Source organism: Tripterygium wilfordii, chromosome 4 (genome assembly GCF_013401445.1).
Source record: "Tripterygium wilfordii isolate XIE 37 chromosome 4, ASM1340144v1, whole genome shotgun sequence".
In the NCBI taxonomy this organism is placed as follows: Eukaryota; Viridiplantae; Streptophyta; class Magnoliopsida; order Celastrales; family Celastraceae; genus Tripterygium; species Tripterygium wilfordii.
The window spans coordinates 16,018,710-16,032,648 of NC_052235.1; the positions used below are offsets into that span (position 1 = coordinate 16,018,710).

A 13,939-nucleotide genomic window follows, 5' to 3' on the forward strand; every position below is an offset into this window, starting at 1 on the left:
ACATTCATCTACTCTGTGAAATACAATACCAAATCAGTAACCAAAGGCAAACCTCCATTCTTCCCTTGAATAGACAAAAATTAAGAACTGCAATCGTTGATGCTTTTCTTGTATAGACCCACACAGACAAAGCCGGACATATCAAGTAGTAAATACTGGAAATCAAGAAGAAATCCAATTGAAAACAAACCCAAACCTGCAACCCATTTTTAATTTACTTGTGAAACAACATCTTGATGTCACTATAATGTTATATTGGGCATTAAGTGAAGCAGGCTTCCGTGCATTTAGAGATGGTTGCATGCACTTTGATTGCACTATAATGGATGGCTCCCTTGACGACACCGGAGATGGGTCGGAAATCTCGATTTTGGGACACATATCAGCATCTCCCAATAGATCTCCCTAATCACTGGGCTAGCATAAGCTGCAAAGACAGCCTTAGGACAGCACATTTGACGGCACCAGAGATGTTGTTGAGTTCTTCTTCCCTCTAGAGACAGCCCTCTTGGCTGTTGCCATATATGATAACCTCTGTGTCTCTAGTACTTGCCTTGACGAAGATGCGGCGTTAATGGTGAGATAGGGAAGGAGTGAAGGTTTCCCCAATTTTTAACTTGAAGGTGAAAAAAGTCAAATTAACGGACACCCTTAGATCTTGCTAGATCTGATGGTTGACAAGTGAACAAGTTATTAACCTGTTCACTTGTCAACCGGCCCTCCCCCAAATCCCACTCGCAAAAGGTTCCCATTCTTTTTCACCGAGCAGATGGCAGCTGAACCCTCCTCCCCTTCAACTTACCAACCCAAATAGGTAATGCTATGCTGCCCTAATTATCGACACTCCCCTAAAAAACGCTGCGCTGCAGTTCACTTATGAGGAACAGCTCCATGGGAAGCTTTGGAAACGCCGACCGTACTGCCCCCACCAATGGCGGCTCGGCTCCTCTGGTCGACAAGGAAGTCGATTTCGCGCAATATTTCTGCACCTACGCTTTCCTCTACCACCAGAAGGAGATGCTTTCTGATCGTGTCCGCATGGACGCTTACTTCAACGCCGTCTTCAAGAACAAACACCACTTCCAGGGCAAGGTACCTCTACACATCTTTATGCACGATACATGTTTTCTGATTTTCTCTTGCTCTGGCTAGAGATGGGGAGTATTTATTTTGGAAGTCTAGGCCACTGAGGATGGACGACTGAAAGTGTTTAATCTTTTTCCTGTAGTAAAGTCTTGAACTTGGTATGTATTATTGCGATTAGCTATGCTTGTACAGTAAGAAATCAATGGTGGATGAGTTATGAAATATGGGTTATTACAAGTTCAGGAAATTACTTCTAAAACTAGAACTTTTGCAGCGCTTGATACCAGGACAAGTATTTTCTCTTCTTTTTAGTGGTTTCTAGGGCGTTACTTAGATTTATCTGTGTATTAGCTTTGTTTCAGTTAGTTTTGACTAATTCGGTGAACCTGTGGTGAAGACTGTGCTGGATGTAGGAACAGGAAGTGGCATTCTGGCAATCTGGTCGGCGCAAGCAGGTGCAAGGAAGGTTTATGCTGTGGAAGCAACCAAGATGGCTGAGCATGCCCGTGCGCTTGTCAAATCAAATGGCCTTGAGAATGTAGTTGAGGTGATAGAGGGATCGATGGAGGAGGTTACCCTGCCAGAAAAAGGTTAGTATCATTGCGCTTTTTGGTGCGGTGCCATGTAAATTTGATGCTTTTTTATGTTGTTGTTCTTGTTTTATGTTAAATGTTTATGACTTTTAGGGTTGGCTCGAATTGAGGTGATTAAGGGTGTTTAAAAGTAAGGTGTTAGGACTCTTCATCTCACTGAACACCCCCCCCCCCCCCCCCAAAAAACACCTTTCTTTAAAACACCGTCAATCACTTCCAAGCTAGCCCTTAATTTGACTTAAGAGCTAAGTTGATTGCCAGTTGATGTTATTATCTCGGAGTGGATGGGATACTTTCTTCTTCGTGAATCTATGTTCGACTCTGTGATATGTGCTCGTGATCGCTGGCTGAAGCCAACTGGAGTCATGTAAGTAATTTAATATCCTGTTGTGATAGGTTTACATATCCCCTTAGTTAAATGATGGTAAAGACTCAAGAAAGGTGGAATGCATATGTTATCTTTCTGGTACTATGATTTACCACCAACTGGTAGTGACTTGACTGTTTTGTGTAAAAGAAATTAATGGCTAATGTGGCCCCTATGATAGAATGAGTTAAGTGGGTGATGCATCGAAGAAGGTTGCAAACAAGTATCTGATTCTAAAATAAAAAAATCATTCTACGCAATGATGTTTGAGTTGCAACTTGCAAGCTCTCTCTGTCGCAATAAAGGCTGCTACTGCTAGGCTAGAATACACTTAGTTGCCGGTTTGAATGAAGGACACTACTTGACTGGATTTGAGGTCAACGACCCATGTCGCAATTGAACAGAGCAAGCAAGTTCAAATTATCAATTGACACCAGCGGGTAAAATCCCCTTGTGCTTCGGGACCCCATAGTAACAATAAACTATTTGTAGGAGTAGAAACTACGGTGGTTAAGAAGTTGGAGCCTTCCAATTGCGTCCATGCGTCCAATAGGATTTGATCTATTAGACAATGGACGCCTTTCATTCCAATTTTTTTGCTCATTTTGACTTTGAATTAAATTTATGCGAGATCATTTTTAGAATTGCCTATTTAAGTCAATGATGGATTAATTCTTCAAAATTTATTCTATTTTTTTATTAAATTTATTCTTTTCTGTCATTAAATGTATTCTATACTTTGTTTTAGAGAGGTTGAGAACGAATCACTTTCTAGAATAGAACAAAGAAACCGGGCAGCTATCATACGTGTGTCGGTTTATTATTATATGTTATCTGATATGAGACCAAATACACAGAATAAATCGATCTATCATTTTTCTCCTGCACTTTTTTCTCGTGAAGAAGATGGGAAACATGTTCAATCTCATTTGATTGAATAGTTGACCCAGCTCCTTGTTGTTTGCACGCAAATCCCAAAAACACGTAGTTTCACCTCCATAAATAACTTCTCCGGTCAGGGAACGCAAATAGAATAAATTTTGAAGCAATGCAAGAGGTCGGAAATCCGGTTGTTTTTGATGATGAAAAGAGCTTTTTTATGTTATGTGAAGTTGATGAAAACCCGATGTTTACGTACGGTTCTAGAACGGAGATTCTTTGACTCGAATGACGACCGTAACGGATGTCGGCTCATATGTTATAATATGAATATACCACGCCAATTCATTATGTATGGATGAGAATCCATTAATACAGAGCCAATTCTGAGAGACTTATTGGAGGGTTCCATGGGCGTGGTAGTTAATTCACATCTATTCAGTCTTTTGATGTTGTCTTAAGTTAATCAATGTGAGGCCCTTAAGCATTGACCCAAATGATCTAGAGTTGGAGAGGGTGGGCCTTAGGTATATACTCCATTTGAGCTGGTTCCAAGCTATGAAATGGAAATTAAGTTAATCAATTGCTTTTGTTATCATTTGTTAATAGCTTCTTGTAAACTAAATAGTTAACTAAACAAGCTTCTATCTTACAGGTATCCTAGTCATGCTCGCATGTGGTTGGCACCAATCAGATCTGGTTTGGTGGATAAAAAGTGGACTGAGTATGAAGGAGCCATGGATGACTGGTATGGTTTTGTAGATGACACCAAAACTTCGTATGGAGTTGATATGAGTGTTTTGACAAATCACTTTGACGAAGAGCAGCGGAGATATTATCTGCAGGTATTTCATCAGTTTAGTGGTTTCTTCTATACCAATTTGTTTTTTTTTTGGTTTTTTCATGCAACCAATGATGTTTTTCTCTACTTTCCTCTTTGGTGCTACATAAATCATATTGGAAACACTAGTTCTATGTAAACCTAAAATATAATTGTATCCATTTTGAAACAAATACTTCTGTTGGGTATATATTCATTGCCGTGCAACTACTCAGTTCAAACATTCCTGTGATGTGTTGGAAGTTTTGTCACATTGTGGTCTGGCATAGCCGAGTTCCTGAAAAGTGTGTTTACATTGATTCATATAACTTGCCTATGTCATGCTTGTATTTGATTCGATCTGCCCTAGGTTATAGTTGTTTTTTTTTATTTCGGATAAATCTTATTGTAACACAATATCTGTAATTCTAGGACATTGGGTGCCGGAATCTATGAACATTTTGTTCTGGTTCTAGGGTTGTTTCTATATTGATCGTCATCTACTTGCTTTGGCTGTTGCTTTACCCAGCTATAAACTTGCTTAGCCTTATTACTGCTTTCCTTTTATCAGATAATATAGATCATAGAAGGTTTTCAATTTGAGCTTTAATTTATGCTCGAGCATGCTCTCTCCATTTGCAATGTCCTATATTTTAAAAATCTTTGTTATCTGGCCTGTAGACATCATTGTGGAACAACCTTCATCCACATCAAGTTATAGGGGCAGCTGCCATTATAAAGGAAATTGATTGCCTCACTGCCACTGTGGCAGACGTGCTTAATGTCAGAGCAAACCTTACCTCGATAATCACCTTACCAAACACAAGGCTCTGTGGATTTGGGGGATGGTTTGACGTCCATTTTCGAGTAAGCTGATCTTAAGTACCTGTATTGTTGACATGAATTTCAAGTATTTGCTTCTGAATGGACTTTAACTGTTATTCATGTTTTTGAATGCTAGGGGAGAAAAGAAGATCCTTCTCAGCAAGACATTGAGTTGACAACCGCTCCTAGTACAGAGGATAGCACCCATTGGGGGCAGCAGGTCTGTATTTCTGAAACACTGTATTTTAGAAGACAACTAAGTTTTCAAATAGAAAGTCTTAAGTTCAGTGAAGCTAGTATTGGGGTTAGTTTTTATCATCTAGTATTATGGTTTAACCACCTCCTGACTATATGGCTCAATGGCTGTACTAGTGTACTCTTCCAAAGTTTAGGCTAGTGATTTGTATGGTATTTTCTAAACGAACCAAAGCCAATCCAAATTGATCTTGTAAGAGATCCGCAACCGAACGAATACGCTTATTTTTTAAATGATTCATATCATCAAGCGTGCCCATTCCAAATTTCATTCCAATCAAATAATCCGCAGCCGCCAATATATCTCTCGGTAACAAAAATGTATTAGTGGGAGGTAGATCTCCACGCTACCACTGACTAGGTGACCAACCACTCCTTCCCTTCCTTCTTCGCTTGACCTTGCTTCCTATATTGACTGTTGATGGAACTGCCGAAGCTCTTTCCTTCCCACCTCTCAAATGGGCGTGCAATCCACTTGCTAACGGACTCAAGTGTAGCGGACGTTTTCCTTCTGATATCCGCGCATCACCGAGCACTTTCCCCTACTCAACACAAGTTGCTGATTTCGCAGTGTAATCGCTAATTGACTAAAACCTCGAGATTGCATACGTGACCGCTCAACCAATCTCCCGATCTCGAGGGAGATAGACTCAAATCGAGTTACGAGACCTCTCAGCTTGCTTCTCAAGTTCTTTCTAACTAGTGTCATGGTGAAAGCAGAATCGGGTGAATAGTCTATAGCAACCTTCATTCCTATAACCTCCTGCCGTTGAAGCCACGGTCCAGTAGCCTCTGTCGATACTATAGTAAGAAGAATCCCCATACCAACAAGCAAGGGTCCGCAGGGTCCGAAGGAGTTGCGCGTTAGCGCATCTGGCCTGGGTTTCGTATGATTTTTGTTCAATGATGAAATTACATGGTCGCAAGGTTGTACAAGGCCGCTTCTGTGCCATATAACTTATAAAACCCTTTTGCTTCCGACATTTTTTGGTTGATTTTTCTTTCATAAATTGTTCTGGTGTTGGAAGATGCTTCAAACCTGTTTACCATGGATGAAGCGTGTATTGTTCCATGCGAAACTGTTAAACGATGATGACCTGTTCTATTTTTTTTTTACAATACAGGTCTTCCTTTTGAATCCTCCTATTCATGTTAGCGAAGGGGACGACTTGGACATAGTGTTTGCGATGGATCGTGCTAAAGAAAATCATAGATTGATGGAAGTTGAGCTTGGCTGTAAGATCAGAATGTCTTCTGGCACACCAATGCCACCATTCAGCAAAAAATTCCATATAGAATGAGGAAGCAGCTAGATCACATGTTTTTGGGAATTTTAACGACACCCAAGTTACATATTTTAGATCCTCGGTGTTACATCAACTGTGAAAATAGTATGCTTGTACCTCCAAAGTTCTGGGGGCGGTAAGTGGTTTTATTTGTTATAGTGAGTTTGGCTTTTTTCTTGCTTGTTGAATCAGGTATCTTACTTGGTTGCTGTGTTTGCAACAATTTTACAAAATCACACAGAGGTAACTACAGCTTGAAATGCACTTGGTATGATCAATTTTTGAAGGTGAGATGATTATAGCTATATTGAAATATTTCTTACAACCTTTTTCTCGTGCTTTAGGATTTATTTAACATGTCATAGCTACTGATTGGATTATTAACAATAGCTATTCATAGGAAATAGTGAAAAAAGAAAGATCCTTTTGACTTTTCTGTAGCTGCTGCACATGCATGAATACATTTGGGTACATTAGAAGTTGCTTCTGTTACGAGCTGGCATCTCAACTTGTCTGAGACTCGTGAAATCTACATTATCTTGTATAAAGTCCAAGACCAAAGCTCTTTCTTTAACTTTATCATTACAACGTTACTGGTTCTGAAAGCAAAGTTCTTTCTCCTTTACTTGAGGCTTTAAAAGATCCCTTCAATGCGAAATATTTCATCTTGGGAAGAAATTTTTTTTCGTCGCTGGCTCAGATCTTCTATAAAGCCTGCCTGCTTCAAGTTTGTCCTTGATTTTGGTTTTCTTGTGTCTGCTTTCTGGTGTTGCGTTCTTAGTTCCAGTCAAGATGCATCGACCCTCAAGCACTTCCCGAGGCTTTTGTGATGAGTTCTCGGTGAATTTATCACCACTGGCTTCTTTGGTCTCTCCTGTGAAAGTGGCAGCTTCCCCTGACCTGCCAATGTACAACACTACGTTGCCTGATGGTTCCAAAAAGGATATCCAAAAGTCGCAAGGGGAGAGAGCCATACACTTTATCCCTCTCATTCTACTTGTCTGTGCTTTGATTCTCTGGTTCTTCTCTTACCCACTCCACCCAGGTAAAAATGTGGCATAAGTCCATGCAATTCTGTAATTCGTTAAATATCTATGGAGTCTCGCTTCTTCAAATATGTAATATACATACATGCGGATGCTGAATGGATACATGTTGAAGGCATTTGTGTGATCAATTTGTATATGCATGCACATGTTATATTATGTGTTATATTCAAACTCGAAAGACAGTCATTGAGTAGCAAACGTGATCTGCCACACTTATCACGAAACTATCATGAGAAAACAGAGACTCCATAGCAGCAGACAAACGTGAATAAAGGTAATCTAAAATGGACGCAGGGTTAACGCTTTGCTTTGCTCTGCTCTGTATTTGGTGTAATGTTTGTTTTACAGTTATTCCTTTACCTTGTTTGTCTAACAAACCTTTAAATTCCTCTTAAAGGAGACATACACGAAGGAAACAATAAATTATAATGGTATTTCGGATAAACTTCATGACAATATATATAATTGAATCACAATACACATGCCTGTTGGCTGTTGAAATGTTCAACATTATGTAGTCAAAGTAGTACAATTTGTGGCTGCCGCTGAATTTCTCATCAAGTGAAGGAGGTTTGACCCTTTTGGTCACTTGGAAACTGACTATATCTATATATATAAGTATATAGTATATGCACATTCCCACTCTGACTCTCTCTATCAAATGTTAAATTCTAAACTTGAAATTCAATTTATTATATGGAAGAATACAAGACGAGACAAGCCACATACAAAAAGAAGAAGAATACAAGACAAACCATTTCATGGCATAACATTCATCATAATAATTACACCAATCAAGACTTGAACCACGGCGTGTGATCAACTTAAATATATATATATTTACTTATCTATCACATTGATATTCAAATCAAGGACTACATATGATCTTTGAATTAGTAATAATGAAGTAAATTAATTAAATCAAGACCTAATCAGAAAATTTAAGTGGCAAATCTAACTTCAATAAGTATTTCGTATATGCCAATAATGGTGTTGGTGTGTTGCATGCTACTCATGCTCTCCCATAAGATTTAGATAAACATTATTTGCACCCCATTTTTTATTAAATACACCCCACTCTAGTATGATTTTAAAGGATTAATAGGGTGTATTTAATGAAAAACGGGGTGCAAATAATGTTCATCAAGATTTAATCTTCTCCGGAGAAATTAACTCACATGCATTTTTCATGTGCTTGGCTAGAAAATTGTACTGGGCCCATACTAAAAAAAAATAAACAAATAAAATGAAGAAATAATTGAATAGAAATAGAAAGAAAAAAAAGAATTAGGGAAGGGTGCACAGAGAGGAGAGTACACACAATAACAGGGAAGAGTTAATCCGGTAATCCCCACCCAAACAAGGTATTCTTTGGCAGTTGGCAACTTAATCCTACCCAGAAAGAAAAGAAATCACACCAAAAATATTCGTCGATTATTAAGCAAATAATAATCAGAGCAAATATTCACCAACTACTACGACGACCTTGATTATCTCAAACACAATCGATTAACAAGGTTAGTGTCCCTTTTTCCTCCTTTTTATCTTCTCTTGGCGATCAATTTCGTATTTTTTATTCACTTTCATGCGCTTTTTTTGACGTTGTTGTTTCTGGATTAGTGGGTGTTTTGCCGGAGCTTGAAATCACTAGTTGAGTCAATCCTTATCTCTTGAACCTCTGCTTGGTTGCTGAGATAATGGAAGAAAAAGAAGGGAATTTGTTCGGTTTCTGTGTTCTCTCTTGGGCTTGCTTGTTTTGAGGATTAAAAGAGAGGGGGAAAAAAAAGATTGTAAGGAAAGATAAGAAATTGAACTCAGTGACGAAGTTGCATTTAGATTATTTGATCTTGTTCCGTTAGAAACGTACAGAAAAGAACAATCATAATTCTGATTTGTGTCTTGTTCCTGCATTTTCTCAGTAGCCAAACCTGCTTTTGTCATATTATTATTGTGTGGTTGCACCTGCAAATGATGGCTTGATTTCATGTCCTTCTTTCTGTTTGATTAAGATCAAGAAAAATAAACGTTTTCAGGATTTAAATCCAATAGCTTCGCTTGACTGAATGCGGCTGTGCAACTTAATTGATATATTTTTCCTTTCCTATTAACTGAAATTCAGTCCAATCAATCATTCTCAACTTTTCGTTTCTATCAAATAAAGGGCCTTGATCGGCCTTCTGAAAATGTGATATGCAGATGCTAATTAATTCCTCTTCCATTTACATATCTTCTGAACTAGTTTTTTTTTTTCATTTTCTATGGATTACGTTTTGGTTACCAAACTTTTGTTTCTATCCAATGACAGAATATTATTGTTTCTTCGCTTCACCTCTTCCCCCATCCCCTTGCTTTGTCATAAAAAAGCTCTCCACAATTCATTTTAGAGTTTGATTGATTGCATATTCATATCTTGTTCCAATCTATTTCCTATGTTGATTATTTCATTCAACTATAGTTTTCCTGCTGCAGAATTTGTGAATAGTGCAATACCAACAATGAGATTTAAGAAAGGAACTAAAGTAGAAGTACAGAGCAAAAAAGATGTGCCATCGGGCTCATGGAGATGTGCTGAAATAATCAATGGCAATGGTAAAAATTATACAGTGAAGTATGATGGCCATGTTGGAGCTGCTGATGAAACTACTATGGAGAGGGTATCAGGGAACATCATTAGGCCTCGCCCTCCTCTGTTGGAAGTTTCCGAAAGACCGTTTCCTTCAGATGTCGTAGAAGTGTTTGACAACTTTTCCTGGAAAATGGCAGCAGTTTTAAGTGTTTTGGGGAAAACTAATTATTTGGTCAGGCTACTTGGATCCTCTTTGGAATTAAAAGTTGGCAAATTTGACATCCGGACGAGACAATCTTGGCAAAATAACAAATGGATTGCAATCGGAAAGGTAGCTTCCCATCTATTGTCACTTCATTGAAAGTGTCTTTTCTTATCTTCCGAGTCATGTATATATATGTTAAACTCATTGTAGTTTTTTGAAGCGCTTGTCCATATGCAAATGTGCCTGCCTGACAATAGTTCTGCTGAATGTTTTTTATGTTGGTTTTGTAAAGTATAACTTACATTATTTTGTATGTTCCTGCAGGGTCATGGCAATTGCGAAGATGGGAAACGTAATGATATTGTAACTCTTGAAAAAAATCCTACTTTGAGAGCCCGATTTAAGCAGATGAACGCAAGAGTTAATTCACGTACAAAAAATAATCACTTTCATAACAACAGTGAAGTAAATTTTGAGGTAAATAATATTGGTTTATGCAAGTCTCTGAAGAGAAGGTCACCTCCCCGCCATTCTCAAGCCGAACCAAGTGCAGAAGCTCCGCGAAAAATTGAGCAAGAGTGCAGGTTGTACCGATTGGCCTGCATAACTCAACCCACATTACATGCAAATGTAGAGGCAGTTGCTTTCCCTAGAGAAATGTTCGATGAAAAATGCATGCGTTCTTTCTTTGACAAGAGAACAACTGGGTTTTCTGAAGTAGATCCTGCAAGGAAAAACCCAACCGGCACTGCTGGGTGTTTGTTTCACGCTAACCTAGAATCAAATGATGCTGATAGTATTACTTGCTCTGTTGGTAGTTGTAGCATCACTAGCAATGCTTCCTATAAGTTTCCTCGTCGTGAATTTGCAGGTTTTACCGAAGATGTAGATGTTCTAAGTAGTGATGCTGAATCTTCTTGCCAGTTAGGATACGAGGAAGGAAATTGTCTCCTTCCCAAACACGAGGGAGTAGCAGCTGAAATCCATAGGTTAGAGTTGCATGCATACCGTTGCACTATAGAGGCATTACATGCATCGGGACCTTTAAGTTGGGAACAGGAAGAATTAGTAACAGATCTTCGACTTTCACTTCATATATCAAATGATGAACATTTGATGGAGCTTAGAAATTTGGTTTCTGCAGATAACATCATTCCTAGTAGATGACAGGACACTGGACCCTTTTTTTTTACCCGTTGACTGCATTGTTTCATTGTAGTGTAAAGTTTGGCAAACATTTGTTATAACTATTTAGTTCCGTTGTAAGATGCAGAATAAGTGTCGTTTAATTCTTTACTTTTGATTTTGTAAATTGGCCTAGAAGGAAACAAGTAAAGCTTGAAGTCTACAAGGCAATGAATATTAGTGGCACTGTAGTACTGCTAATGAATGATTGATACATTTGAATCAGAAAGCGCCATGTTTTTACCAACCGCTCTAAAATATGATATCGTCTTTTCTAATCTTCCTCTAGTGTTGATGATGGTATGTAACTACTAAGCATGTGCATGCGCCATGTGAACTTTCTATTGGCATTTGAACCCTTTGGATCTTTAATGCTTTTGTCTCTGGAGGCATGAGGTTATTGTGATTTACGACACTCCGTTAAGTTTGTCATTTATGCATTCTCTCTTTTTGTTCACAGTTTTTGGTAATCCCCTGAGCAGTAAGAGAGCTGTTTGATGCTTTCTTTTCTCATATGATTACCTTGTGGAACTTATACTGGTGTAACTTGATATTCTCGGTATCATTTGACAGTGCTATCAGTTCCATCTGGGGACATTGCTAATGCTTCCCCTGCGTTGTCCCAGGGCTGAAGCTGGAAGCGTGAACACATTGGTTCCAAATGTCTAAAGGTATCATATGGTTTGCCATCCATCTTTTTATTGGTCTTGAAAATGTGGCTGTTTTTGGAGGGTGGATGATGATGATCTAGTAATATTGCTTGTTTATATCGATGCTGCATTCTTCCCTTTTCAGGCCTTGTGAGCCTTTTTAAATCTCTCCTGCTGAAGAATGCAAGACAAGAATCTTGTGGATGTCCCAGGATGAGTTGAAATGCAGATTCTTGACAGGTTTTGTTTTGAATCTTTTGCCAGCTTACCTGTGTTGTATTTTGCTTGTTTTACATTACATGCAAGAGTGTAAACATTCCCTGATTGGTTCTCTCAGAATGACTGCTATTTTTAAGCACTTTATGCTACGTAGGAGCCGATTAGATGAATCTTTTGTGGTGACGTGGAGCCGATTAGATGAATCTTGTGTTACTATTGATGTAGCTAATCTTAAACCATGAATTCTCATTTAAATGACTTTTAATGTTCCAATTTAGGAAGTGAGCAAAGGCAAGTGGAAATTTCTGCAGATAGTACACATGCTACAGAGAATTTTTGGAGAAGTAGAAGTTTTTGTATATTTCCTATTATGATACTATCATAATAGATTGAAACCCATCAAACCTTGTTATCATAATAAAGCTAAGGTGATATAAACAAAAAGTTTTGTTATGCACTATTCAGTCACTCCAAACTGAATCTGAAACTTCATGCAAGCAATCCTGTTGTCCTAAATAGCTTCAGGCTTCAGCTCGAATATGCCTTGAAGGAAGGACCAGAAGAAAACTGGCCCCATTGGGCCATTGTTATTTTTGCAATGCCTGGGGGCTCTAGGTTTCGGGAGTACGCAAGCCCAATATTTCCTCCCTCAATTGTCTCAAGTCCATACTTTTGGCTTTTCTCAGTGTGGGAATAATGATTTGTTTTTTGAGATATAAGAAATACTTTGCAACATGACAATGGAAAGATTCTTGTTTTTCCTTAATTTGTAAATATAAAATCTTGAAGGAATTAAGACATGAAAAGAACAAGGCAAGAGAGAGAGTCAGATGGTGGTTGTCACTAAAATCACCAACAAACTTCCAAGAGCTGCTGCACTGATCGCAGTTTCTTAATAAATTAATGTTGTCCTTTTTTTAAAAAAAAAAAAATGATTTGAGTTTTTCACTTTTCACTTTCCAGTTGAGAAGAAGAAGAACAGGTAGCTGATGATAGAGAGGAGAGGAGAGGAGATGAGAATGAGTTAGTGGCTCCACCAAATCCTCTACCATTTGTCTCATTTGCATGATTGCTACTCCCATCCCATCCCATATTCCCATGTGATGATGCCTCTTCTTTGAGACAGGAGATTTATTTTGTCCCTCATATCAATTCTCCATACCATTTTTCTTTTCCAATTAATTGCTTTCATCGGTGTTTGTTTGTTTGTTTGGATTTTTTTTTTCATGAAATGGGTACCCTTACAACTCCAAATTTTTGTGTTTCATTGCAACCTAAACATCATGGATTCAATTTCTGTAACCAATATCTCCATATATTATATTATATATTGATAGAGTTTGTGTATATTTCCAACTCCGTCCAATGTGAAAATTTTGTGAACGAAAGTTGTTTAGCTTTACATTTAGAACTCTTACAGTTGTTATCGTGTGTTGTCCCTGATTTGTTAGACAAGATCCCCATCGCACCATATGATGTGCTTCAAGATGTTTGACTCACTCTGCATATATGCCTATACATTGTTTTCAATCAATTCAATTTCAGACTAGTAAATTAATCCTCTCTTCCAGCCTTCAAAACTAATTTATATGTACATGTATATTAGAAGAAGAATAATACGCACACATGTATATATATACAAACAGACAATCAAGTGCCGCCATGCATCCGCTGATTAAGGCATGAAAAATGAATTAACCAATCATGTTAAGAGAGAAAGAGGAGACATTAGCCAGCTCAATAGTCAATAGCTTTGGCATGAGTGCGTAAATAGGAGACATATATAAGGGATTAAATTAATTAATGCAGGGTCTTGATCGATTACGCATTTACTAGCTAGCTACGCCAGCCAAGGCTACTTAGTAACCTATATATTAATCATATAGACTTATATTATATTACCTAGCTATTTCAATGGAGTATATCATATGTGCTGTCCAACTTGAATTCTTTT

General features: G+C 38.1%; 2 protein-coding genes across 7 annotated transcripts; both read left to right on the forward strand.

The window, feature by feature from the left end:
* Positions 1–731: 731 nt before the first annotated feature.
* On the forward strand, positions 732–6,433 carry LOC119997962 (protein arginine N-methyltransferase PRMT10-like). The gene is made up of 7 exons (XM_038845208.1): positions 732–1,092; positions 1,484–1,676; positions 1,941–2,046; positions 3,581–3,770; positions 4,427–4,612; positions 4,707–4,790; positions 5,950–6,433. Exons 1-7 carry the CDS (start codon positions 877–879, stop codon positions 6,124–6,126), a joined length of 1,152 nt encoding a protein of 383 aa, XP_038701136.1. The 5' UTR covers positions 732–876; the 3' UTR covers positions 6,127–6,433.
* Positions 6,434–8,465: 2,032 nt separating this feature from the next.
* LOC119995863 lies at positions 8,466–12,438 on the forward strand. 6 transcript variants are annotated; one of them, XM_038842323.1, is made up of 6 exons: positions 8,466–8,677; positions 9,630–10,057; positions 10,256–10,920; positions 11,743–11,787; positions 11,912–12,006; positions 12,264–12,438. In XM_038842323.1, exons 2-4 carry the CDS (start codon positions 9,656–9,658, stop codon positions 11,783–11,785), a joined length of 1,110 nt encoding a protein of 369 aa, XP_038698251.1. In that variant the 5' UTR covers positions 8,466–8,677; positions 9,630–9,655; the 3' UTR covers positions 11,786–11,787; positions 11,912–12,006; positions 12,264–12,438. The 6 variants fall into 6 exon arrangements, with proteins under 6 accessions (XP_038698251.1, XP_038698253.1, XP_038698252.1 ...); XM_038842325.1 differs by lacking the exon at positions 12,264–12,438 and having other exon boundaries at positions 11,577–11,787; positions 11,912–12,164; XM_038842324.1 differs by lacking the exon at positions 12,264–12,438 and having other exon boundaries at positions 11,690–11,787; positions 11,912–12,164.
* The last annotated feature ends 1,501 nt before the right edge of the window (positions 12,439–13,939 follow it).

Excerpts from the sequence above, each read along its gene's own strand:
- LOC119997962 (XM_038845208.1), top strand. The coding sequence starts at position 877 with ATGAGGAACAGCTCCATGGGAAGCTTTGGAAACGCCGACCGTACTGCC. Across the intron at positions 1,677-1,940 it reads GGTTACCCTGCCAGAAAAAG|TTGATGTTATTATCTCGGAG; the intron begins GTTAGTATCATT and ends GTTGATTGCCAG. Across the intron at positions 2,047-3,580 it reads CTGAAGCCAACTGGAGTCAT|GTATCCTAGTCATGCTCGCA; the intron begins GTAAGTAATTTA and ends TCTATCTTACAG.
- LOC119995863 (XM_038842321.1), top strand. The coding sequence starts at position 9,656 with ATGAGATTTAAGAAAGGAACTAAAGTAGAAGTACAGAGCAAAAAAGAT. Across the intron at positions 10,058-10,255 it reads AATGGATTGCAATCGGAAAG|GGTCATGGCAATTGCGAAGA; the intron begins GTAGCTTCCCAT and ends ATGTTCCTGCAG.